The sequence below is a fragment of the Epinephelus lanceolatus genome, chromosome 7 (genome assembly GCF_041903045.1).
Source record: "Epinephelus lanceolatus isolate andai-2023 chromosome 7, ASM4190304v1, whole genome shotgun sequence".
Classification (NCBI taxonomy): Eukaryota; Metazoa; Chordata; class Actinopteri; order Perciformes; family Serranidae; genus Epinephelus; species Epinephelus lanceolatus.
In genome coordinates this window covers 35440814-35468609 of record NC_135740.1, presented here as the reverse complement: position 1 = coordinate 35468609, position 27796 = coordinate 35440814, and the positions used below count along the sequence as shown (strand labels likewise).

The window sequence follows — 27796 nt, the reverse complement described above, 5'->3', positions numbered from 1 at the left end:
GAGGACTTTAAAGATCCATATTTGCCATAGTGAACATTATGTACAAAGGCACAAAGTCAGCCAGATGGTTCAGGTTACCAGTAAACACGGTGACAGCTGTGATGTTAATTATCAAACTCTACATGTTGAGGGGAGCAGCTGCTCAGTGGACAGTCACCTCTAAGATAAAACAACACGTCTGGACGTTTTACACTGCATAATAAAACAGGCAGCATCATGTTTGCACCATAAAGACACAACGTCAGTGTTGTAAGTTCTTATTTATTTTATTTTCATTTTTTCTTAGGGTGAGTCCCAGTGAGCCTTCAGACCAGGGTTGCCATGGAGATGAGGAGCAACAAACTGACCCTGAGGACAGTCCCTGCGACACTGAAGCAGAGACCCCACTCACGCCGACTGAGCAGCACATACAGCAAAGTCAGAAAGATACACAGGTCTGTTGGACACACAGAAACACACACACGTCACACAAATTCATAGCGTTCACACTGTATACACACATCTGAGAAGTCATCCATGTTTCTCACACACACTAAATGTTAGCATGAATGTAACAAAGACAGTGTTTGAATCAGATGACAACACATAAACACATTTTTATGAGGAGATTTCCATCAAAAACATAAAATCCTCAGATCCTGACCAGTTGCTGTGTGGGCTGGTGACATATTTCCCATAGCTAACCTCCTTCCTGTCTCAGTCTGTCGGTTCATTCCGAGGCCGAATGTTTGATATTATCAGCACAGTCCATCTTTGTTCTGCTCCGATTGCTACAATAGCTGGAATTCTGCCGGAGCAGCAAACAGATCCGACAACAGAACAGTTTTTACAAATATACACACAGATTAATGAATATGCTCAAACACAGAGGCAGTGTTTTGTTCTTATGGTCATGAGGGAACGACATCAGGCTGATATATACTTGAAAGGAAGTGCTGCTCGATGTGAAGTGGTGAAGAACTTATTTTTGAGATTTGATCAGAGAGGATCTGCGTTGTCCACAATCATGTCCAGTGTCTACTCCCTCTGTACGTCTGCGTTTCATAGTAGGTTAAAAAATGGGTGAAGCTTTGAGTGCCAAATTCTTGACTCCATACTCTTCATGTTTTGTAAAAAAAAGTACGGCAGAAATTGGAATCCTCTTTTTCAAATCACAGAGGCTCAACTTGTTTTTATTACGTATACCTGTGTATCCAATCAATTCAATCAATCAATTTAATTTAAGAGGTCAGCAAAACTGTGTTTATAATGTGAAAATGTAGATTTAAAATTAAGCAGAGCTCTCAGGCACTATTAAAAAAAACTTTTTGTTTAGTAAATCTAAGTTAGTTGATGTGAACCAAAATTTAGTTGAGTTTATTTAGTTTAGTTTCTTTATTTCGGTCATTTTCCAACTTACACTACTATCTATATACTAGTAGATAAACAAAACATAAACATTAAGTTAATGTATTTTTTAACATTATTTAAAAAAAAAAAAAGGACCACAAAGATGTAGGCTGAGGCTGTAGCTTATCACACCTGCCCTTTTAGCATTAATTATTTTTGTCAGCTCCCTTTAAATTATACAGAGCAATAAGATTAAATGGAGTTTAATCAATATGGAGATGCTTGTTCATCCAAATTAAAATAAATAAATAAATTACCATGCTCACTGAATCCCTAACAAAACATTACAGTGTTTGCAAGCTAGCTAAAATGTCAGTTTGAGAAGAACTTGTTCGCCAAATTTTTAATGTAGCAACATGGTCAAATAATAGAAAATAAAAAAAAAACAGAAAACAGCACAGAAAATATTTGATTGGCTTAAGTCTGTTGTCCCTAAATTTTCTTCAAGGAATTTGATTATTTTGCTCAAACCATCTCATAAAGGCAGCTGTTTTAAAGGGTAAACCCCCTTAAGTGTAAGTTTAAAGTTAATTCTGGGTCACATTTAAAGTTTTTAACTAATAATTTAAAGTTTTGGGGGACAAGAGTTAAATTTAATCTTTAGAGTTTAGAGTAAAAATTAAACAGATTAAACGTTGCTGTTGCAGTCCAGCCTTAGAAGTTACTGGAACTTCATAAATGTAAAGACATATTTTCACATACATTTTCAGTAAGCTTTGTCTCTGTGGAAATGAAACCCCCTCACCACTACTCCCTCCACCCCACCGCCCATTGAACTCCCATCTTGAGCCCCAGTGGCTCTCGCCCCAAGAACCATTTTAGTGTCCAGATGACAGAGGAGAGGTGAGGAACAGATGACACGGCAGACGGAGTGAGATGTGTGACTGACGAGGAACTTGTCACCTCTTTAAACAATCATCTTTAGTCTTTAAATAGATCAGCCAGAGAATGACAACAGCACCTGTGTGCCAGGCTACACACACACACACACACACACACACACACACACACACACACACACCATATACTCTCTTTACATAACAGTGTGACATGTTCTTTATCCACAGCAGGTCATGTATACATAGAGTCTTCATCCTGCTCCTCGCTACGACTCATTGATTCCACAGGGTCATGTGATCGCTTCCCTTACATGTCTTTATGAACACTTTTAACCTCCAGTGTAAAAGTCAAGAGCCATAAATCATCAATAGCCCCATCATAATAGTGTTCATTATAATTATGACAACGAACCCTACCAGTTTTGGTGAGGAAGTTATGAATGTTAGTTATGATGGTAAAAGCCTCTTCACCATGACTTTGGATTTTTTTAGTTGTGAAAGAGATGACTTCATTGTTTTCTTGGTAATTGTGATGAAACATTTATGAATGTTAACGTGTAGGAGGGCGCACTTGAATATTTATTTGTGCTGGGTTTCTATTATTCTAAAGAAAGCACAAAAGCCCAGTGTTCCCTCAGACTTGAAGGAAGTGAAACATCATGACCGGTGCAGTTTTCAACAGCAGAGATGCACCTGTTTGTTTCTCCTCTTGCCCATTCATGCCTCTTGTTCTGCTTCACTAGTTTTATTTTAATATCTGGTTTCCATTCATAAAAACAGTCAGATTAATATTAAGTTCTTGCTGCTCTTCTCCCAGGATTCATTGGACTCTGGCGCCGCCCTGGAGGAGAGCTCGGGAATGGACCTAGACGCAGAGGCCGTCAGAGATGCTGAGAACAACATCAACACTGCCAGGTGAGCTGGGAGGACTGTCACTTTGCTTTCAAGTCTTTATTTGGTTCAGTGTGACCTCATATCAAGAATATACAAAGTTATCAGAGCAAGATTAAAACATCAAGACCAGAATTTAAAGGAACATTTAAGGCTTGATTTGGACAAAGTAAATGTGATATTTAGCTCAGTGCCAGCAGAGAGAAAACTTCCTTCTTTCCCAAAGAGGAATTTGTTTTCACAAACACATGCAGCGTTGTCACAACGATCACTTGACACCTCATGTTTACTAATCACTCAGACATGCCGTCTCAGCTGGTGCTCGTTTTTACGCTGAAACAGACCTTTATTATCTCGCTCGCACGTATCACACATATTAATTCACACTGCCTGCTCGTGTAGTTTCACACCTCATATGTCATCCTGCATCACGCCTGCAGCTTGTGATTGTTAACAAGCCCAGTTAATGTAGCGTGGTTGATGTGGCACGCAGTGTTAAACTGTAAAAAGGGTTCAAGCAGCCAGTGCTTTAATGCTGTGATACAGCTAATCAGGAAAAATAGGTTGAAGTTAATCAGTGGGGTAAAACGATCAGTAGACAGGGCATTGATTTTAGTTGTGACAAATGTGAGATTTTCTGAGAGGTGAAGCAGCAGCTTTATGAGTTTTTCCCACAGTTAATCATTCTTGATGTGGAAAGGCTTTTAGTTGTGTAACTGCTCCTCAGCTGATCTGCCACAGAGAACAACAGTGTCTCAGGAAGACTCCAAATAAGGTTACAGGATTATGACGAAAATATTTTGAGATCTATAAGTTATCATCATTAAATTGTTCTGGATGAGAGTTAGTTCAAAATGGTTTCACTCAAAGCCAGAGATTTCCCAGGTCGGTGTGGTGGCTGAAGTCTGATCAGGTACATGAACAAAATACTTTTTTATTAGTTTATTGGTTCTTTATTTTTCATAGCAATAACCAACAAATCAGCTCTAGATACCTGAGGGAAAATATCTGAAAGTTATGTCCTGTAAAAATTACAATTTGGGAAAATACTGGGAGTATTTAGTCTCTTGATATCTTATGCATCTTATCTTTGTTTTCAGGCAGGACAATCAACCCTGTGACAACATGGAGCAGACTCACACTGACACCATAAGCTGTGTAAGTACCTAATGGAATATTATCAGTGTGTCTCAGTGTGTGCTGGCACTAAAATGGTTTCTTTTTTGTTTTTAAGGAGCTTTTTAAATTCAAATTTAATTGAAATACAAGCACACAAGTACAGAAGCTGAGAACAGTTGGGCATATAATTAATTTTAAATGATATTTCAATATTATATATTATTATAATATTTCAAGATGGCATGGTTATTATCTTGGATAAAAAGCTCTGTCTCTCATGATAATGGGTCGATTTATGTCGAATCTCCAGAAAACAAAAGGCCAGTTTCTCAACATATAGAAATTATGTGTCACAAGAAAATTAATTTTGTTTTCTAGACAGCAGCTGTCTGGATTTTGATGTTTGTCCGTTTGTGGTGTTATAGTGCAGTAAAATCCTTGAAAGTTTATTCATTTATGAAAAGAAATCAAGTATCAAAGAAATCAAAGTTTTGTTTTTTTTTAAATAGACAAAAGTAGATATGAGTCATTGAAAATCTTGAATTTATGTATTTTGTGCATAGAAATTGAAGTTCTTTGAATTTCTTTACATAATGTTATAAGTAAATTGTTGTAAAGAGGCTTCTTTTAATTATTGTCTTCTGTAAAGTGTGTTCCTCGTGTAAAAAGGGTTGTAACAGTAATTTACGTGTCTCAAACTATGCCATGTTGTGTCCTTGAGTTTGAGGGAATTGGGCTTTGAAAGTCCTTGATAAGAAGGAGTGGGAGCCTTTGGTTAGGCTGTTTTGGGCAGTGAAAAGGGACTCATATTTCAGCAATAAATTCTCACCATTCATGTACCAAGTAAAAATTATGTCACATTGCACAAAACCAGGTTTTGAGCTCAAGAAAACAAGACATTTTCTTCTGGTAAATTATTTTGTTGTCTTGCAAAATCTGCCTTTTGTTTTCTCAAAAATCAACATAAATGAACCCGTTAATCAGGAGAAAACAAGCTGTGACCTCAATATTGGCATTAAAAAAAAATTGCAAAGCCGACCATTCTTAGCTTCCATACATAAGAGTAATTTTTTTTGGTCTGTTAAAAAAACATTTTGCAAAATATTGCCTCAAATTAGTTACAGTATCTGTCTCCCTACTGTACTTAACGTCCTTTGTTTCCTTTTAATTCATTTCTCTTTCTGTCCTTCTATACTCCCTCTTTTTGAATTATTTGTTTCCTTTTTCCTTTCTTCCTTGATATGTTTCTTCATTTCTCTCTTTCTCTTCCTCCAGGACTCAGATTCATGCCGCTGTGATCAGAACGCCAACACCAGTAAGACCAACATGAACCACCTGTCACCATGCCAACCAAACCCTGGGCACAACCCCCACCTCCAGCTCTTCCCTGACAACCAATGGGAAGGTAAGAGATATACAGTCAAGTCATTGTGTTAGAGAAGGAAAAAAAAAGTCTAATGTTTCTCTGTTTTGATGTGTTTTATTTATTTATGGATCCACAAAAAAGTGAGAGGACTTATTTCTCTAATGTGGTTTCAAATTATGATTTCTCCCAGGTTATTTTGCCATATTTTTCTGTATGATTTTAAGTTAAGAGCCAGTTATATTTTTAATAATGTTGTCTTAAAAAGCTCCTGAACTGAGGTATCAAGATTTAAAGGTCCAGTGTGTAGGATTTAGGGGCGTCTGTTGGCAGAAACTGAATATGATAAGTGTGTTTTCATAAGTGTATAATCACCTGAAAATAAGAATCATAATGTTTTCGTTACCTTAGCGTGAGCCGTTTATCTACATACAGAGCTGGTCCTTATTCTCAGAGATCACCATGTTGCACTGTCATGTTTCTAGTGTTTTACTGGTTCAAATCACCGTGTCCTTTTGTTTTTGAGAGGAAGAGACCTCTGCAGATGATTTGGCTCCTGGTAAAAACCTCTTAAACAAGGAATCCTGACTGGGAGTTCACACTTGGCAAATGGAAGAGGTCTTAGCTGGTTAAAATCTGCAGTCCTCACTGCTTGATGCCACTAAATCCTACACACTGCTCTTTAAGTGTATTTAATCTCAGATTATTTTTTTCAAATTTGACTCGAGGGCACCACAGCATTAAACATTGAGAAAAAAAATTCATGTGTGTCGAGTCAGTGAAGATTCTCAGTCATCCAGGTCATGGTAATCATAAGTGCTATATCGAAGGCAACTGGACTTGCTTGAGTTTCTTGAAGATGTTTCACCTCTGATCCAAGAAGTCTCTTCAGCTATAACCATTGTTTAACTAATCGTTAAATCTGAAGAAGCCTCTTGGGTGAGAGGCGAAACGTCTTCGAGAAAGTTGCCTACGATAGAGTACTTATGATCATGTGTGTGTCCCAAAAATGTATGATTTCATCATGTTGCATTGCTCAGTTTGTTAAAAGAGATCTTTGTCAGAGTTGTGATCCATACTTCTGTAAAACTCCACTGACTGAATGAATGTTGTTAAGAATGATTGACCTCACTGCTCCTCGTCTCTGCTGTCCTCTCCCTGTCCCTCCTTCTTCGTCTTCCTCCTCTTCTCCTTCCTCCCTCTTGTCCTCCTTCCATCCAAACAGCGTCATCCCCCTCCCATCTCCACCTCCCTCCCATAGACTTCTCATGTATGCACCTGCAGAAAGAAGGCCATGGTGAGTAGTTTCATATCTACCCGCCCATCCACCAGTCTACCTCTCCTCTTCATCCTTCCTCGTTGGTGGTTGCCTGCTGGTTTGGACGGAAAACTTCATTAATACATTCTCACATTTTCAAATGTGCTTGTGTGATACTGATCATAAACTAATCCCTGCATGTGGAACACTCATCTAACACAGCTGGGGGATTCTTTTGTTTTCTTCCTCTCATGTTCGCTCTTCCCTCGTGCTACAGGGTCACTGGGCGGATTGATCAGGACACCTTTCGTCTCTCAAAACACTTTTTCCCCTGACTCTGCTGCTCTGTTTCTCATCCCTGTCTCGTTATCGCCACGACCCCTCCTTCACCCTCTCCTTCACCCCGTCCTTCCCCTTTTTTCCCCTCGACTCAGCTTATTAGCATAACGCTGACAGTCACAACACCGTTAATCATGCAGCGAGTGACTCAGCAGGGTATTGAAGAAGAAAATGAATTTGTTGTTGAATGTATTCGCTTGACAGCCCCCTCCCAGGCTGTGTGTATTGATATGTACCTCACACGTAAACTCTTGTTAGTATTACATTAATTATTAAAATGGAAATAGATGTTTGTTGCTTTAACTTAACATTATGAAGTTAATATTGATTGCACGATATAATGGCTGTAGAATAATGACATGATCATCATTGTTTAGGTTCCCTATAAGCCTCGCTTTCATTTTGCAATTCTGTACGCCACCATATGTGATCTCAATGGAAAGTGAGGGCTTAATTAAAGGCACAAAGGAAGTGCGTCAACCATTTTGCAACTAAAACAGGAAGAGGATAGCGTTGTTGTTTTCCTCAGTAGCTATTAGTCACCAGTTTTCAAAGAGGATCAGTGTAATTTCTTTGCCATTACTATCCCCAGTAGCGGAAACAGCAAATTATCTGTGGAAAACAAAATGCAGTGTCCTGTGTGGACACTTTGTAAAAGTGGCGCCAACAACAACACCGTTTGGAAACGGATAAAAGTCTGTCTCGGCTTTAATTTGTCTTTTCTCTCCTTCCTCTCCTGACCTTTGTTAACTTTTGCTGACTCTCGCCTCTCTTTCATTTCTGTCCTCCTCTCTTCAGACCCCGTCCCGGCTTTCAAATCCTGGCAGGATGACAGCGAGAGCGGAGAGGCGCAGCTCTCCCCGCTGGCCGGCCGCATGGTTCCTCTCCCGCTGCTCCCCCTGGAGGAGGATGGCGAGGAGGACGAGGGGGAGGGAGGGCAGGAAGCCTCCCCCTCCTCGTCCCGCTCTCACCATCACCTCCTGGCACGACGCTTTCTCGACTTCGGAGCGCATGGGGCCCAGCGATTCCTCCAGCAGGACCCGGACGCCACCTCACCCACCAAAGCACAGAGGTACGATGCAGCTGCTGCTCAAATCACTGTCTCATATTAGCTGTGTTCTGTGTGTGTGTTTGAAGTGTGTAATCGCACCTCCAGTCGTTTTCAGTTCATTGATGTAGATGTATCTCTGTCACTGCAGGCCACGGCGAGCATCATTTGGATCCAAAGAGGCGATGAGAGGAGGAGGAGATTCAGTGACCCATCAACTCACCAAGAAGCTGCAGCACCTGAAGAAGAAAATCAAGCAGTTTGAAGAGCAATTTGAGAAGGAGAGGAACTATAAGGTACAAATACAAATGTAAAGTGACTCTAAAATGACTCCACTTATTTGCTATGAAACATAATGTTTATCACGTAATCATATTGCTTTTTACACATCCAATACAAGTTGTTGATGTTGATGACGTCGTGTACAGGCTACAGTTTAATTTGCCAGAGTTGTCATATTTACAAATGCTGGTTCGGCTGGTTTGAATTGAATCAAACTGGTTTAATACCGTACACCAGACTGGACCTGCAAAACCAGAAATCAAGTCAACTCTGTTAAAACCATCAGCCTGGTGCACAAATTAGTGTTGTAAATTCTGCAGCTCTGTCATGGCCTTGAACACCAACTCTTCCTCTCCCTCCTCCTCCTCCTCCTCCTCCTCCTCCTCTCTCTGCAGCCCTCTCACGGAGACAAGGCAGCTAACCCCAAAGTCCTCAAATGGATGACCGACCTCACAAAGATCCGCAGGCAGATTAAAGGTAGAACCGCTCATACTTTTTACTCTGAAGATGAATTGTGTGTGTGTGTGTGTGTGTGTGTGTGTGTGTGTGTGTGTGCTTGTGTGTCGGGGTTAGAGTGTCTGTGTGCCATCCTGTGTAATGCTGGACGGCTTCACCCTCCCCACTCCTAACCTTTGACCTTGGTAACAACATTGCATGTTTTCTGGTCTAACACACACACGCACACACACACACATACTCTCATACACTCACATGCCAGGGGTTGACGTGGCTCTCACATGCGTGGCTCCCACCCTCCAGTGTGCTGGTGCGTCCTTGTGATCCCACATCCATTACTTTGAATTCAGTAAGGTGAAACGGCGGAGGAGACTTTAAGTTACGCATACATTAACCTTTTGATTAGAAATTAAAACTGAGGCTGCAGAAGTTTTGTCCTTTGATCACGTGCTGTCCTTCCCAGCAACATAGCCATAGATGTTAGAGTGTAAACTTTGACGTATCTGATGTATAGAAACAGTTTTCTGCACTTTGTCGTGTCTCTTTCGCATCGTTTCACCAAACTGAACACACCCCATGAAACTCGTCCACCCTCTCATTGTGAGGTGACGGCTCTCCTTTTCCGGAGAACGCAGTGGCCGAAACATTTCTCTTTCTGTTTCAAATCAAAATTGAAAACGACAATAACTCGAGCACCCGCTCTCCACTTTCCTCCCTCCTCCTCCTATCGCCCAACCGACCGATTGATTGATTGATTGACTGATCGGCCAACCAGGACGCCAGCACCACCTTTTACCCAGAAGCACGCTGAGGCACCAGGCTTTGCTCCATTCATACAGACGCCACCATGCTCCCTCCCTCCCTTCCTCCTCCTCCTCCTCCTCCTCCTCTATCTGCTCACCTCCCCATCACACACTCACGCCCCCGCTCCACCCCTACTCAGGCCTGAGCTCTAGACCGTATCACCTCAGTAAGTACCAACCCCTCAGTAAGTAGACATCACATACACTACTGACAGTCACAGTGAGGCAGCATTGTGAGAGCATCTTGCTTCTTGTTTTGGTGTGTTTCCTGTTGAAACCGCATGTTGGATGAGACATTTAACCAGAGACAACTCTCAGAAGTGTGAAGTAACAGGAGGAAGACAATGGCAGGTTTTTTTAATTACAGTTTCACTGTATAATTGGGGACGTTTTAGTGATAGATAAATAAATAAATAGGTGCTTTATTTCATTGTGACTAAAACTTTACTCCAAAACTTTATACTGCTGGCATTATTCCAATGTAATCATATAGAGAAAAGTGCTGTGGGCACATAATAAAAGATTATTGTCTGGGATTAACTTTGTAATAATACCTGGGACAGTGTTCCTGTGGAATTGAATTTTTTGTTTTTGTTTTTGTTTTTTCCAAAAATAAGGCCTTAATTGGTATTAAAATGCCATGGAAAATAGGCATGGAAAATAGGCATGGCTTCTATGAATATTTCTTTTTCAGACATTCCATTTTAAAATTAAAATAATTGTTAATATTTTATAAATAATTTACTGAATGCCTGTTGCACACAGATTGGGATAGTGGAATGAATGACACTCACATTTTGTTTCTGGTGGGGATATTCAGAGCAGAGGATCCACTGTCTGCTAGCTAGGGCTGAATCCCAATGGCCGGACCTCACTGCACTCGCAGACTTTGTGGGCACGTTCACGGGAACTCTGGAAGTGCTGAGGGCTCCAAATTCACAATTCATCCAGTCCACAAGGGGCCTCAATTAGACTTCCTGCAGACTTCCAGAGAGTCTGCTTGGGGTGCAGACTTCAGCAGATTTCACTGATTTAAAAACCCACAATTCATTGCAATATGGACGTGACGTTGTGGTTTATTTAATTGTTGAAAAAACAAAACAGTTAAATGTGTAAAATGGTTATTGATAGTTAGGCCTATTAAATTGCTTGGGTAGGCCAGGAATAATATTCAGCCACATCATGACAGAAATATGTAGGAGTCTAGGCTGTAGAGGGACTGAAAATGCATTTTATTATTGCAGCCTATCAGGCTGTGCAGTGAAATAGGCAAACAAAAAGAATAAAAAAAGTTTTTGTCAGTAATGCCCACTTTATTGAGTTATAGTCCTGTCTTTATTTACAAACATTTCTGTTTTTGAACATGTGTAGCCTGTTATATAGAGATGAATTAATAACCTACATTTTTGTTCAGTCACAGAAAAAGGCTTTTCATTGGATTTATATCTTGTTATCTGCAGGGACAAATGAGTAGGCACTATTCATCAACTTATATGACATTTACATGAATATGACAGCTAGATAGTTTAACGTTTCTAGGACAAAGAGTAAAACAGTCTCGAGGGCTGTCTATCAGTCGCTCGCAGTCTGTGCCCTTGAAGACAGTGATGATGACAGTAAATACGTCACACTACGTACAGCTGAAGTCTGTGAGGGCTCAGTCTGCAAGTGCAGAGGGTAGATATTTGGATTCAGCTTAGGTGTCACTGTACCTTGGACGACGTGTGGAAGTGCAAATTCAACAAAAAATTAGCTATTTAAGTGAGATTTGGCAACATGCCTGAAACCACTTCCAGGCCATGCATATGAGGCTCGTGTATTTTATGCAAAAAAAATTCAGACTCGGCATGATGGGAATCAGTGTAGTGCAATCCCACATGCAGAGTGAGAAACACAAAATTGCCAAGAAAACTTGCCAACACCAGATATTTCCCAGCTCTGTTTTTACCCTCGTCTCCCCCACGTATAACTATGTTACAATATATAATCTGCCCAAATTGTCCCCGACTCTGAATAACTGATGTTGGTTCATGTTTTCTTTTACTCAGCTTTGCTTATTGTAAAATGTGTCTTAAATTTAATTCATAGTGGCATAAAAATAGTTTTTATGAAGTCTTAAGTCTAACTTGCAGCTGTAGGAGCCCTGTGAGAATGTAATGCAGTGTAACTGTTCTTGGAAGGAACAGAGTGTAGTTTATTTTGCAAACCTTAACAACGTATGCTTTCACACAGAGCATGTAAACACACTTGAATAGGATCTTTGCAGAGTAAGGTCACGCTTTATCTAGAGAAAATACCCAGCAGGCAGCAGTTGGTCTCGGTCTGTGACATCAGACTGACTCAGGCTTTTAAATGTCTTCATTGTTCATGTTTTAGAGAGACAGACGTCATTAGAGAAATGTTCAGGAAAACTGTGTTTGCTTGTTGTGTTTGGGTTCTGACTGGGTGTGGTGTTTGTGTGTTCTTGTCCAGGGTGTGTCTCTTTTCTAAGCATGTTTCTCCTCGCACTGTGACTGGCTGACTTTAACCACCGCAGCTGTCTGTCAGACTCCTGCATGTCTGAGTGTCCAGTGAAACATGTTTTATGTGCTGTCTGAAAACTTAAGATTTTCTCCCCCCGTTCTCTCTTTCTGAAACCACCTGTTCTTGTCCTGGCTCCTCTCCGTACTTCACCCCCTCTGTCCCCTCCCCCTTTATCTCTCTCCTCATCACTGTTATCCTCCTCCCACAGATGCCAAACACCGTGCAGAGAGCGAGCTTGGCCCTCAGACTCGTCCTCGGAGCAACACCTTGCCCAAGAGCTTCGGCTCCACGCTGGAACAAGGCACTAGCGATGCAGTAGGAGAGGTCAAGGGTCAGCGTCCCACCAGGGAGGAAACACTGGAGCTGATCCAGCGCAGGGTCAAAGGGAAGAGGCAGGAGGACGGCTGGCCGGATGACATCAAGGTTAGCAGCAGATATTTAATCAGGCACTGGATCAGGGCTCAGGTGTTGATGAGATCCTGGATTTAATTGTCAGATAACAACAATGGATTTTTGCCTCACAGCTGTGAACAGGACAGCCGGCAGCCTGTTGACAGCCGACAACCTGGGCTTTTGGCATGAAACATTACATTACCTAGGTTTTAATAGTTTGACTGGGTTGTATTGATTGCATAAGATGTCACATAGTCAGCTTATTGATCCACAGACAGCTGTGCAATTTAACATTAGCATATGCCACTTAATTGCACAAGGCGTCACTATAAAAAGTGGAACAGTTTGACCAGAAGGTTTAGTCAAAAGGTTATATCAGTATTGCATGATTAACTGTGTCCGTCTCTGCAGAAGATGACCAAGGAGCAGTTGTCCTGTGAGAAGACGGTCCTTCAGAAGAACCTGCTGCACTATGAGGGTCTGCACGGCCGACCGGTAAGTAACCAAACATCCTATAACCCTGTGAAGCCGTGTTAAAACACACATTTAAACTTGTTTTAACCAGTTGTTCTGTCTCTCTCAGGTGACCAGAGAGGAGCGTCTGGTGGTGAAGCCTCTCTACGATCGCTACAGATTGGTCAAACAGATGCTCACCCGAGTCAGCATCACACCTATCACAGTACGTAGAAACACAACACGACATCTGTTACACTACAGCCCTGTTCCTACCAAACACTTTGGGTATGGTACCTCTGGAAGCAAAAGTAACCCTTCAGACATGGTACCTAGTCCCTCGCACATTAAAAATTAATTCACATACTCTTGTCATTCCAATTCTCCTGCATTAACCTCCCTTCCCTCCACCAGGTGTCCCCCTCCAGTAAGAGGCGCAGTCAGACCCTCCAGCCAATCATTGAGGGCGAAACAGCTCATTTCTGGGAGGAGATCAAAGAGGAGGAGGAGGACGAGCGTAAAGAAGGAGAACAAGAAGAGAGGGAGGAGGACCGGGATGAGGAGGAAGAGGAGGAGGATGAGGAGGAGGGAGAGAGCAGCGGTGGGGAGATGCAAAGCTCTGAGGTCATCATGGCCGTCGACCTTGTGACTTCATCTGAGGGATCCATGCGGAGCCAGAACCAACCCGACAGGCAGAGCGATTGTTCAATGAAAGCCAAGATGGAGGAGGGGTCTGGGAAGCTGGCACTGGACCTGCGGCTGTCCAGCTCCAACGCCTCGTCCATGTAAGAACACACACACACACACACACACAGAGTTAATGCTCATCCTCTTATACTTCCACCGGCGTCACACATATCAGAGTGTTTGTTTACATCTTCATTTCAATTAATGTAAAATTGCACTAAAAGTTTTTCTGCAGGAGACAGTAACATAACGTTCTTTACCACAACATGGAGACTAACTTGCAGGTTGCAGGAGGACAGACAGCCTCTTAGGTTGCTCTGGCAAATTGCCCCTGAAGCAGCTCTCTGTGCAGTCAGCTCTAACAGCTGATCCAGGAGGAGACTTCCTGTGTTTGCCTTCGTTTAGACCAGAGTTTCTCAGTGCAGACTGTGGCCCTCTCAAACTTTTTGTGCAGCTCCTGAACATTACATTAAATGCACATATTATATTTTAATCATGCACGGCCCTTTTCAATTCTTTCACTTTCAGTTGTCTGCATTTAATTCACTACTGTGTTACTGCATCAAACTGCACCTCCCAACAAGCCTCACAGTAACATCTTGTAGAATCGTACTAGTTGCATGGCAACGAGTGACAACTTGCTAATGTGTCAGGAATTACGTTGATTTCTGGCAGCGTAATGTGGAAATGAGATGTAAAGATTTTTTTGTCTTGTCTATATTTTGTTTATTTTTTTCTGCGCATGTGTCCAGTCATACGCTGGCTCCGTAAAATGACATTCAGTCTTTAAGACTTTGAAAACCCCTGCTTAAGTGTGTTATAAAAAAAAAAATAATAATCAAAAAAAGTTAAATAATAATAATAATGCCATTGTATGGTATGGTATGTCCCCACAAAAAGCCAAATTCATAGTACAGTATGTCACAGTATCAAAAATGTCATGGTATAATATGTCCAAAAAAAAAAAAACTGGCAAAAAATGTCTGAATATTATGTCATTAAAAATGTGAACATAAACTTTCACAATATAGTATGTCATAAATAAACATTTTAAAAAGAGGTCAAAGTTTAGTATGTCTTAAAAAATGTCAAGTGTCATAGTATACTATGCCAAACATCTAATAGTATCATATGTGGGAAAAAAAATTTAATTGTAAAAAAAATGTCTCAAAAACTCTCAAAGTTCATAGTATGTCATAAATTTTTTTTTAATAAATGTCATAGTATAGTCTGTGTTTTAAAAACAAACAATTATAGTATAGTGTGTCATAAAAATGTAAAAAAAAAAAAAGTTTCAAAAGTCACAGTAAGTCTAGTTGTGGCAGTTTTGCAGCAGGTTTTTTTTAACCTTAATTAATTATTAGTCCTTCTTCACTAAAAGCTCTGATGATCTCCGTCTCTGCTGAGGTTGCAGACAGCAGCAGCAGGAATAATGTGACACAGATAAAAAACAGATTTTATCTCCTGAGCCTGTGATCTGGTTAATGTCACTGAGCTCACAGCGCGCTCACACACATCAGCTCAGTACGGTACATCAGGTCTCTTACCTGGACATGATCCTGATGGCTGATCCTCACGCCTCCACAGCTCAGTTCCTGCTCAGAGCGACCTCACTTCCTGTCTGGCTTTTCTCTCAAGTTCCAAATGACTGCTGTTGAAAAAATATAACAGAAGTGATTCAGTCAGTGTACTTCATCTTGTTACTAATATTTACCTTTAACTGTAGTCTCTGTAAATACATCCTCATGTATCCCATCATCCTCCAGGCCAGAGCTGCTGGAACAGCTGTGGAAGGCCAGAGCAGAGAAGAAGAAGCTGAGGAAGACCATCCGGGAGTTTGAGGAAGATTTTTATCAGCATAATGGAAGGTAGGTGGAAGACAGTCGCTCACATGCACACAAACAAAATCCTGTCTGCAGATAAAATTCAGTGTTACTCATCTCCTGAAAAAATTTAAATGATGGATAGACATGCAGGATGATCTGTTACGTGTTCATGTTTTAACCCTTCTTTATCCAAGGAAGCTGAAATACAGTAGTGCTAACCAGGGAAGGCTGGACAGACACACACCAGTTAGCACAGTAAATAACTTTCCAGAGGACTGTAGTATTTTGATAGGCAATGTTAAACCCAGTCTAAAACGAGCTGGAAGTCAAAGTTCCACTAAAATATGTGCCACAATTTTGGCATTTAATAATATCGTCCTGAGACCCTTTTGTTTGCATTTATAATTTCTTCTAGCTATTTGGGATAAGTATAAAAAACTAAACATTGTCAATGATAATAAAGTCCTAATGTCCTTTAACTAGCTGATGATAAATTCCTTCAAACGAGTACTTTGTAATTAACAGCGTCTTAGCTTGTTACCTTTCATAAAATTTGTAGGGTGTATCAAACTACAAACGTTATTAATCATAAATTAGCAAGTTGCAACTATCAGATTTTGTCCATGTTTGTGTCGGCGTTGGCTGCAGACTGACTTGTAAAAACAAGATGGCAGAGACGGCTGCCATCTTGTTTTTACATGGATTAGTGTGTTGTGCTCTTTCTACCACTAGATGGCACAAAAGTGTCCACAAACAAGGACAACAGGTCAAAGTTAAGCAGAATGAAGTATAAGGTCAAGTAAACCCAAAATGTGATGTCCTCATATGAGGACACAGGGTCTCAGGAGGATTTAGCTGCTCTAAGATTTGGCCTTTATTTTTATTTATGAGTCACCATAACATCCTTATTGGAGATAATCACTGTGACAGATTAGACAATGATGGTGTCTTCGATTCCTGCTGTAATGTGGCCAGAAACATGTCAGACTACATGTTGAACCCCAGCCAGTTATATATCATCTGTCACAGGCCGTACGAAATGAAGATGGGGGGCAAGAAACAGACATTGTATATTGGGAATGTCAATTACTGTGGTCAGAAGCATCACAGAGGATGTTGTAGTACTAGGCGAGACAAATACTTGTCCTTCCATTGGTTGTCTTCCACTATGAGACACTATACAGGATAAATGACAATGACCTCTGTCAGACTGGGGCCATTATTCAGCTATTGTGTGGTCCTGTTTGGAGAGAGCTGATAAATGTTCAGTAAAACAGCCCCATAGAGACTCATCAGTATGTGCTGGGCTGTGGAATAAAAGTATGTGTCATTCAGAGGACTCACTGTTTCCTCCCTCTGCTGCAGAAATGTTCAGAAGGAGGACCGGGTGCCGATGCTGGAGGAGTACAGGGAGTACAAGAGGATCAAGGCCAAACTCCGCCTGCTGGAGGTTCTCATCAGCAAACAGGATTCCTCCAAATCCATCTAGGCCCGCCCCCCTCAGACACCAGCTGCCACCGCACACATCATCACTGCTGCTGCTGCGAGGACCCGCCCAGGACGTCATCACACCTGGGAGGGAGTACAGTAACCACATCACATGACTTCCCAGGAAGTGCTCTCAGTCGGACTTCATGACCTCCAGATGGCGTGCTGCGTTCAGGTCACGGAGAAAAATAAATTAGAGTTACAGTCCAACATGTCGTCATTTAATCTCTGTAAATACTGTTTGTAGATAACGGCCTTCACTGGTGCAGGAACATTTCCAGGAATCTTTTAAAGGGATTTTCCTGCATTTTAACGACAGTAAACAAAGGAAAGTTTGGTGGATCCAAGACTGCAGCCAAACACTGAATGTTGATACTGTCAGTGTTACAACAAAAGAATTTCTGTCAGACCAGTAGAAATAAAATGCAGTTAGTAAGCAGTGATTTAATGGAACAATACGAGTTGTCTTAAAAAATCATTTTTAGAACATAATCAATCATATCTTTGTGGAGATAAAGTAAAGACGAATGTGCTAAAATAACTTTTAGCTGCTGTTTCAGTTCCTGACAGTTTTTTTTTTTTTTTTCTGAAAAGGCCACAAGTAAATAATATGCACTGAAAAATCTTGAAGCAAATTTTAAGTATTTTAATCACAAAATCACTTCAATCATTATTTGTTTAATAACTATGATTATCTACATGTGACGACAGAAGTCATATTAGAGATCTTCTGTCAAAACTCCCAGCCTCTGAGTTTAATTAACAACTAATGCGATGTGAGACGTTCATTTTATTTCCCCGTGACATGAATGCAGCAGCAGCACCACCAGTTAAACTCAAAATCACTCCCGTCAGCCACACCTGATCCTCTGCTGCCTCGTCTGACTGCATCTCATCTAAAACATGGCCGCAGTTTAGAAACATGGAGAAAAAGGAACCATTATCATCATCATCACTGTTTGTCTTCATCACCAACATGACTCAAGACTTTGCACTCGTCTTCTTGTGTTTTGTTTCTTTGGGGGAGAAAAAAACATTCTGACTTTTTAATTTCAGAACTTTTCTTTTTGTCGATCTTTGTGTTTTTTTTTTCTTCATGCTGAGGAATCTTATCGGACAGCTCGAGGACTGGCATTTTAGACGCTCTTCACTCAAGACGCTCTTTCTTTCTTTGGGATGTCGCACTGTGTGAAAAGTCCCTCTTTCGCCTCTCATCGGGGAGTCAGTTTCTTACAGCGGCCTCCTCAGCGCGAGGAGATCGGTTATTTTATTCTGTCATGTAACATCCTGGATGCTTCACACACTCTGACTGATTTTAAAATTCATTCACGAGTTTAAAGTTTGTGCGTGTATTGTTGAAAAAAAAAAAAAAGACGTGTATACATACATGTTTGTGAGACACTGCTGTTCATGTTCTTGAATGAAAAAGAATATGTGTCGTATTCCAAGGAAAAAAATAATTGTATTAACTCCCAGTGTGATCTCGGAGCTGTTTGTGGAAGACTTTTTCTTTTTCATTTTCTATTTTTCAGCATTTTCTTCAGTTTTGTTTTACATTTTGGAGCTATTTGTCAGTGAGATGTTCATATGGTCGGCACAGTGATGTTTCTGCTTTGCAACTCTGAACTTCATTTCCCATGAGCCTCTAAGGTGAAAAAATGCTGCTTTTAAGCTTTTGAACTCAGAAATCTAAGTTTTAAAGTCCCAAAATGCTCATCATTTTGATATTTCTGACAGCACTTAAAGGCAGCATTAGACTGAAGATGCTCGTAGGAAACAGTCAATTCAGATTTGGATATTGTCGCAGACATCACGAATATTCTGCACACTTTTGGTGACTGTTCTTGTTGTTTTCCCACTTGTCTCTTCACTCGTTCAGTTTGCTGCATGGTGTCCTGGGGGATTATGGGTGATAAATGCCGAGGAGAGGAGCCAGTATCTGGTCCATGCTGCTGCAGTTTCTTTGAAACCAAAAGCATGTTGGCTACAGGAAGTGGCAGTTTGGCAGAGAGTTTCCTGAGTATCAGTCAGCAGGTGCTGTGCAGCTGATGTGACTGAGTAACTGATGTATCTCTGATGGTCCTGGGTCGCTGTATCATATCAATGAGGTGCCAACACTGCCAGCACTGATTATAAACACAAAGACGCAGCTCTGTCTGTGGTTCACTGATGTTTTTTCCCCAACTGGTGAGTCAGTGCCGAGGGTCTGATGTCCACAATGCTGAGGGAGGGAAGAGGTTTCAACCCTCTGCTGCGTTTCTGTTTGGTTGACTCTGCAGTCGGAGTTAATGTCCTGCTGGCAGGTAAAATGAGGGCAGGTGAGGAGGAGAAAATGTGTCCTCTTCATTTCTCTTCCTTGTAGAGGCCATGTTGTCTTGTATCAGACAGGAGTCAAGATGTCACAGTGTGATTTAAAATGCAGGACGAAGACATTTCCAACTATGGCTGAACTTTGTCTTTAGCTAGTGAGTCAGAAGACCGGCTGTTGTGGCAGGTGGAGTTTCTATTATCAGAACCTCTTTGGCTCATTACTTGTGAGATGTTTAAGGCCGATAAGACAAAGTAGTGCTTTTCTTGGCTGAACTGGTGTACATTTACCTGCCAGAATCAAAGTTGAGTGCAGTCTTTTGTCTGTCAGTAGACAGCAGATGTGACGGTTTGGAATCAAAGTTTCGAATGAGTCTGTGTTTGTGAGTGCTTGTGAGGAATAAGAGGGAGGGTGCGGTGCGTTTGTGGGGACGGGAACGTTTGTAGGGTTGATGTAAAAAGATGTTATTTGCACAGCATTCGCAGAATGCAGCCCTTTTGTGTTTTTTCATTTGTTATTTCTAAAAATGAAGCACTACTTCTATACAAATATAAATATATACTGTACATAAAAAAAAAGAAAAGAAAAACACCCGAAGGAATGAATGTCAGAAATGTTTAAATTATTTCAAACATTACGTTTGGCCCCCTTTGGTTCATAATATTTGTGATGCCCTGAGAATGTGTTTTTTTATTATTATAAATATTGCTATTACTATCATAACCATTATTTTGTGTGAACATGACAACAATAATAATCCTTTTGTATCTACTCACGAACTGTAAAACCAGCTGTAGAAGTTAGTCTGGCACTGTGTGTGGCTAATCAAACCTGAACCTGCTCCGTTTCCTGATTTATTTTTGTCGCTCTGTGTAATATAAGCTAATATAGAAGCAGTACTGTAGTGAGCTTGCATGGCAAAAGAGAACATAATAGTATGAATAACATGATGTATTGTTTATATTATTTGTGCCATGAAGAAGCAGCAATAATAAAGGTTTGCGTGGAGGTTTCACAGTATCGGGTCATGGGTAACTGATGTGTGGGATAGACTTTGTGCGTGAATATTTGAGGTACAATACTTTTTATTTTTTGTTTAAAGTCTAGTTGTTTTCAGCCTGACACCCACATCGCCATACACTCTGCTTAAATGGTGTGTTTTTACTACCGTTGTCAGCATAATGTTCATGTTGGCGCTGCTGAAAAACCAAAATGAGAATAAATTTTGAAGGTGGACAGGGATTGAAAAGCCAATGACAGATGTGTCGTATCTGAAAACATTCCAGTTTTTATCATCATTCAAAAAGTGGAAACAGTCCATCGTCAATCTCTGAAGGGCTTTTATTTTAGCTTTTACTGTTTTTTTTTTCCAGTCTAACAAGGTGATTTGTTTTGGCACCTCAGTTTTTTTTAGTCAACTTTGTTTAACATTGTGCCTGCAGCAGAGTGGTAAAATTCACATTGTAAACTGTAAATGTATTCTGTCTCTGTCAGTGTACAGTATGTTTCATCTCACACTTACCCATCCGACGTGCATGGTTGTTTCACACACCTGGAATTAACAGCAGAAGTTTCTGTCAAAGATGTCTCATAGGTCACAGCTCCCTCTGGAAAAGTTTAAGAAATGATCAGTTTTTTTGGTCAAAAACAACAGAAGAGATAAAGGATGTATTTTACAAGTCTGTGAAATTATTTTTTAGTCAAGACTGTCTTTAAATCTTTAAAATTTAAAGGAGAAAGTCATTTTGCTTACAGATGTGATCCACAAAGTTAGGACATCACACAACAGATACTTCCTCACATCTTGGATACTAACATTTGCTGTAAATTCCTTTGACCCGAGAGGTTTCTTGCTTCCTCCGGGTCATCTTCATGTGATACTGTGTTTTATCACATCAATATATTGTATGTGCGTATGTATCTATAAATGTTTTCTTACTTGGTGAATGCTTTTTTCTGTTTTTTCTTCATTAACAAAAAGGATGAGAAAATACAATCAGTAACAAACATTTACACATGAAAAATAAAATTTACAAGCTTGCCACATCACATCTCTTGTCTTGAGTCAAATAAACTGTTAATAGTGCAAAGTCCTCTGAAGCATGTCATAAAAATGTCGTCATAAATTAAACCAAAATAGTCATAGTATAGTATTCTGTGTATTGGACTTCCACATGATGTGTCCGTCCTCTCCGAGCTCTTTGACACCTTTGTCTGTGAGGCTTTTTTGTCGAGTCTTAGGGTTAGCTCAGGAAGATGAAGGTTATAGGATCAGGGTTCAATGCTCAGATGAACAGTCACTCTGTTTTGCATGCCAATGTCTGAAGGATAAAATTAAAAGTTGTAAGGAACACAGTCAAAGTGTCTCTGGCCTGTTAGCTCAGGCTGTTAGAGGACTGGTTGGAAGTCCTGAGTTGGATCCTCATCAAGGCCCATTGAATTTAAAAGGCAGCTGTCCAGAGGAGAGAGTGAAAGGCTCCATGAAACGCAGTGGAAGTGTGAGGCACAATAGCTGAGGCTTTTAAAGAGCTGCTTATGGGGGGATGTCATCATCATCCCCACAATGTATACATTATTAATACACAAAATAGGCAACAAGTAACCTACAACAATAGTACACTATAGTAATCTACATATACACTGGCAAACAGATAAATAAAATACCCGGTCGTAGTAATCCCCCTGAGCCTGCGCCATTCAGAGGAGGAGGTAGCAAAGGAAGGCAGGTAGGTCATGGTATAGTATGTCGTCCAAAATCATGAAAAAGTCATAGTATAGCATGTCGTCTAAAGTCATGAAAAAAAGTCATAGTATAGTATGTCGTCCCCAAACCATGTAATAAAGTCATAGTATAGTATGTCGTCCAAAATCATGAAAAAAAGTCATAGTATAGTATGTCCTCAAAAGTCATGAAAAAAAGTCATAGTATAGTATGTCCTCAAAAGTCATGAAAAAAAGTGATAGTATAGTATGTCGTCAAAACTCATCGAAAAAAGTCAGTATAGTATGTCGTCCAAAATCATGAAAAAAAAAGTCATAGTATGTTGTCTAAAGTCATGAAAAAGTCATAGTATAGTATGTCGTCCAAAATCATGACAAAAAAAAGTCATAGTATAGTATGTCGTCCAAAATCATGAAAAAGTCATACTATAGTATGTCGTCGAAATCATGAAAAAAAGTCATAGTATAGTATGTTGTCCAAAATCATGAAAAAGTCATAGTATAGTATGTTGTCCGAAATCATGACAAAAAAAAGTCATAGTATAGTATGTCGTCCAAAATCATGAAAAAGTCATAGTATAGTATGTCGTCCGAAATCATGACAAAAAAAAGTCATGGCATAGTATGTCGTCCAAAATCATGACAAAAAAGTCATAGGAAAGTATGTCTTCAAAAGTCATGAAAAAAAGTCATAGTATAGTATGTCCTCAAAAGTCATGAAAAAAAGTCATAGTATAGTATGTCGTCCAAAATCATGAAAAAAAAAGTCATAGTATAGTATGTTGTCTAAAGTCATGAAAAAAAGTCATAGTATAGTATGTCCTCAAAAGTCATGAAAAAAAGTCATAGTATAGTATGTCGTCCAAAATCATGAAAAAAAAAGTCATAGTATAGTATGTCGTCCAAAATCATGAAAAAAAGTCATAGTATAGTATGTTGTCTAAAGTCATGAAAAAAAGTCATAGTATAGTATGTCGTCCAAAATCATGAAAAAAAAGTCATAGTATAGTATGTCGTCCAAAATCATGAAAAAAAAGTCATAGTATAGTATGTTGTCTAAAGTCATGAAAAAAAGTCATAGTATAGTATGTCCTCAAAAGTCATGAAAAAAAGTCATAGTATAGTATGTCGTCCAAAATCATGAAAAAAAAAGTCATAGTATAGTATGTTGTCTAAAGTCATGAAAAAAAGTCATAGTATAGTATGTCGTCCAAAATCATGAAAAAAAGTCATAGTATAGTATGTTGTCTAAAGTCATGAAAAAAAGTCATAGTATAGTATGTCGTCCAAAGTCATGAAAAAAAAGTCATAGTATAGTATGTCGTCCAAAATCATGAAAAAAAAAGTCATAGTATAGTATGTCGTCCAAAATCATGAAAAAGTCATAGTATAGTATGTCGTCCGAAATCATGACAAAAAAAAGTCATAGTATAGTATGTCGTCCAAAATCATGAAAAAGTCATAGTATAGTATGTCGTCCAAAATCATGAAAAAAAAAAGTCATGGCATAGTATGTCGTCCAAAATCATGACAAAAAAGTCATAGGAAAGTATGTCTTCAAAAGTCATGAAAAAAAGTCATGAAAAAAAGTCATAGTATAGTATGTCGTCCAAAATCATGGAAAAAAATCACAGTACAGTATGTCATCAAAAATCATGGAAAAAAAGTCATAGTACACTATGTTAAGTCATGAAAGAAAGTCATAGTATACTATGTCGTCCGAAACCATGAAAAAAGTCATAGTATAGTATGTTATCAAAAATCATGAAAAAAAGTCATAGTATAGTATGTCATCAGAAATCATGACAAAAAGTCATAGTAAAGTATGTCGTCAAAAATTATGAGAAAAAGTCATAGTATGTCGTAAAAAATCATGAAAAAGTCATAGTATAGTATGTCGTCCCAAACATTGAAAAAAAAGTCATAGTATAGTATGTTGTCTAAAATCATAAAAAAGTCATAGTATAGCATGTCGTCAAAAGACATGAAAAAAAGTCATAGTATAGTATGCCGTGTAAAAACATGAAAAAGTCATAGTATAGTATGTCCTCAAAAATTATGACAAAAAGTCATAGTATAGTATGTTGTCAAAAATCATGAAAAAAAGTCATAGTATAGTATGTCGTCAAAAATCATGAAAAAAAAGTCATAGTATAGTATGTCGTCAAAAATCATGAAAAAAAAGTCATAGTATAGTATGTCGTCAAAAGTCATGAAAAAAAAGTCATAGTATAGTATGTCGTCTAAAGTCATGAAAAAAAGTCAGTATAGTATGTCGTAAAAAATCATGAAAAAAAGTCATAGTATAGTATGTCGTCAAAAATCATGAAAAAAAGTCATAGTATAGCATGTCGTCTAAAGTCATGGAAAAAAGTCATACTATAGTATGTCGTCAAAAATCATCAAAAAAGTCATGGTATAGTATGTCGTCAAAAATCATCAAAAAAGTCATGGTATAGTATGTCGTCAAAAATCATGAAAAAAAAGTCATAGTATAGCATGTCGTCTAAAATCATGAAAAAAAGTCATACTATAGTATGTCGTCAAAAATCATGAAAAAAAAGTCATAGTATAGTATGTCGTCAAAAGTCATGAAAAAAAGTCATAGTATAGTATGTCGTCAAAAATCATGAAAAAAAAGTCATAGTATAGTATGTCGTCAAAAATCATGAAAAAAAAGTCATGAAAAAAAGTCATAGTATAGTATGTCGTCAAAAATCATGAAAAAAAAGTCATAGTATAGTATGTCGTCAAAAATCATGAAAAAAAAGTCATAGTATAGTATGTCGTCAAAAGTCATGAAAAAAAGTCATAGTATAGTATGTCGTCAAAAATCATGAAAAAAAAGTCATAGTAGTGCCCGGTTAAATAACTTAAACCACACCCATGTGTCAACCACCGGATGTGACATACCTGTGCATACATACAAATAAACAATAAACATAAGCAAAATATATATTTTGGCTCTTACAGTATGTTCATGGTATGATTTCACAAATACTTGTAAACTTTACTAAAAAGGACATTAAAATTTCTATTTAATTTTTAGCCACTGTGTGTTTTTGGCTGTTTATTATACATTGCAAGGGTTTTTTCAGAGGACTCCAAAATTTTATCATATTTATCCCTTATTGATAAACATATTCTAACTGACTTTTCAAGGTTAGGTTTTTCCCTTATGTTATTCACTCCTTTACTGTATTTAAGTGTAGCATAGCACACCGCCCTCTCGTGGACAACAGCAGTACAAGCTGTAGAGTGACGCCTGTCTTCACTGATTGATTAACTTTATTAAATTAAAATGTATTTATAGTACTTCTCATACATCCATATAAAGAAGGCATATCCAAATTAAGTTTATTACTATACATATTATGACTGGTCAAGCGCTTTTCACATTTACACGTCATGGTTTTAAAAGTACATGTTAATAATAACACTTAAAGCTGCAGTCCATTTTAGTTCCTGATTGTTCCTTAGTTAAAAATAGTAAAAAGATGAAGAGCATCAACAGATCAGACATTTAATAAATGGGTCTAACACATCTGTTAGTCATTATATAATTGCACATTTGTATGTAGAATTCTAAAATATTCCGCCCTCTCATGTATGTAAATGATAAGGACAATAAATTTAGAAATATCTCTAAATATAATATAGTCCAGTACAATACCATCTTTAACCATAATCTAAATAATAAATATTTAACATATAATCTAATTTAAACATTTTTGACATTGTCACCAAAAACTAATAAATCTCTTAAGCATAGCATTTATGGCAGGACTATTAGCTGTATTAAATTATAATTGATTCTATTAATGTGCGCCTAAAAGTTTTTAAAGGTGATTTGAACACCTGAGAAATGAGACTTATGTCATTAGCAACAAACTACTGAAATAAAACAGTCCCACAAATGACACAAAGGTGAAGATGGTCGGTCTCGAGATGTGTTTAAAGTCAATTAAAAGTTAAAAGTTGACACTGTCACAGCTAGACACTCACCTGCTGCTGCTGCTGCTGCTGCTGAACTCCACAGAACTCCAACAATTGAATCGCACAGTGAAGACCACGCCCAGAGCGGAGCAGTAGTAAATGGTACTTCTGTATTTTTGAACCTGGACCCTATTTTCACATGGTTTTGTGTCTACGTGACTACTGGGAACAACATCTTTTTAATTGGTCCAGTGTTGAAAGAGAGAGCTGCAGCCAGCAGTGAAACAGGCTGCAGTGTGACCACATGGGGCAATTGTGCACCGTCAGTGTATGTCCACTAACAGTGTTTGATTTGACACTGACAGGCTCAGATTGTTAGTCTAAGTTTCTGACAACATTATGTAAAGGATCCCTACAGAGATAGAGTTTTTCATTCAACCAGAAACAGCCCCAAATTTGCCATCGCATTGCCACCAGACTCCATTTAAATAAACAGCAATTTTAGAATGTATAGAGTCCGCACATTTTCACATCTAACTGGGTGAGTTCAGGGTTGATTCAAACCAAACCAGAGTCTGTGATTCTTGGAACAGTGGAAAGATGAACAAAGGTGGTATTTGTGAGTTTTATTTTGTTTCTGTTTACTTTGAATAAAGTGTGTTTTCCAATAATAAAATTGTTGTTTATTTAAATGGAGTCTGGTGGGTTTGGCAATGGCGATTTTGTGGCTGTTTCTGGTTAAACAAAAAAGATTTTACTCTTTCACAAAAAGCCTATCTCTGTAGGGATCCTTTACATAATGTTGTCAGACACTTAGAATAACAATCTGAGCCTGTCAGTGGCAAAAAAACCCATCTTTGGTGGATGTAAATGGACAGTTTTAAGTGCTATATCCTAGGCAACTGGACTTGCTTGAGTTTCTTGAAGACGTTTCCCCTCTCATCCAAGAGGCTTCTTCAGCTCTAACGGACTGGTGTAGAGTCACAACCTCTCAACTTGTGTGTGCATGTGAACCCTTACAGAGTCGTTGAGGTCACAAGGGAACTCTGAGTTTCAGTCATTAAGGTCTGAACTCGAACTCTGAAACTCAGAGCTCACATGTGTGTCTTGGATGAGAGTTGAAACGTCTTCAAGAAACTCAAGCAAGTCCAGTTGTCTACAATAAAGCACTTATGATTACCATGACTGAAATATAAGTTTATGGTCAGTTTACACTGAAATTCATTTTACATTGTAGCTTGTTTCTTGCTGTCGGCTGTGGCATTTTCTCTCGGTACTGTACCAATTTCAAACATGACTGTTCATATTAGTTACAGAAAGACAGGGTCCAGGTAGAAAAATACCAAAGTTACCCTTTAACAGCCCGTTAAATCTCTTAGAAAAATATTAAAAATGTATTTTTAAACCCATAATGTGACATAGGAAATATGAATTAATACACTTAAGAACATGGGCGCAGTAATTACAAGACCGGCTATAAAATACACAGTTTTAGTGTTAACTAAAACATAAAACATAAGTGGTTTTGAGAAACTGTCTTGAGCGCTGCTGAGTAAAGTGTGATGAATTTTTAGCTTCTTAGTGAAGAAGGAAGTATTTTCTTATGACTTTCTTACCAGACAAATACTGAGCATCACCTGAAGGTATTCATAATTATATTTCACAATAATAAAA

General features: G+C 38.9%; 1 protein-coding gene across 5 annotated transcripts in view; it reads left to right on the top strand.

The window, feature by feature from the left end:
- The window catches only part of fam13b (family with sequence similarity 13 member B), a 124985-nt gene extending 104931 nt beyond the window's left edge, over positions 1-20054 (top strand). For 2 of the 5 annotated variants that reach the window (XM_033632709.2, XM_033632708.2), the window contains exons 10-24: positions 287-434; positions 3046-3143; positions 4220-4277; positions 5514-5643; positions 6827-6898; positions 7997-8270; positions 8398-8542; positions 8924-9005; positions 9760-9954; positions 12519-12733; positions 13115-13198; positions 13287-13382; positions 13571-13941; positions 15610-15711; positions 17035-20054. In XM_033632709.2, the coding sequence (XP_033488600.1) occupies positions 287-434; positions 3046-3143; positions 4220-4277; positions 5514-5643; positions 6827-6898; positions 7997-8270; positions 8398-8542; positions 8924-9005; positions 9760-9954; positions 12519-12733; positions 13115-13198; positions 13287-13382; positions 13571-13941; positions 15610-15711; positions 17035-17158 (2194 nt within the window). In that variant the 3' untranslated portion in view covers positions 17159-20054. The remainder of the gene's footprint in view (positions 1-286; positions 435-3045; positions 3144-4219; positions 4278-5513; positions 5644-6826; positions 6899-7996; positions 8271-8397; positions 8543-8923; positions 9006-9759; positions 9955-12518; positions 12734-13114; positions 13199-13286; positions 13383-13570; positions 13942-15609; positions 15712-17034) is intronic. The other 3 variants (XM_033632711.2, XM_033632712.2, XM_078169495.1) reach the window with 3 other exon arrangements.
- The last annotated feature ends 7742 nt before the right edge of the window (positions 20055-27796 follow it).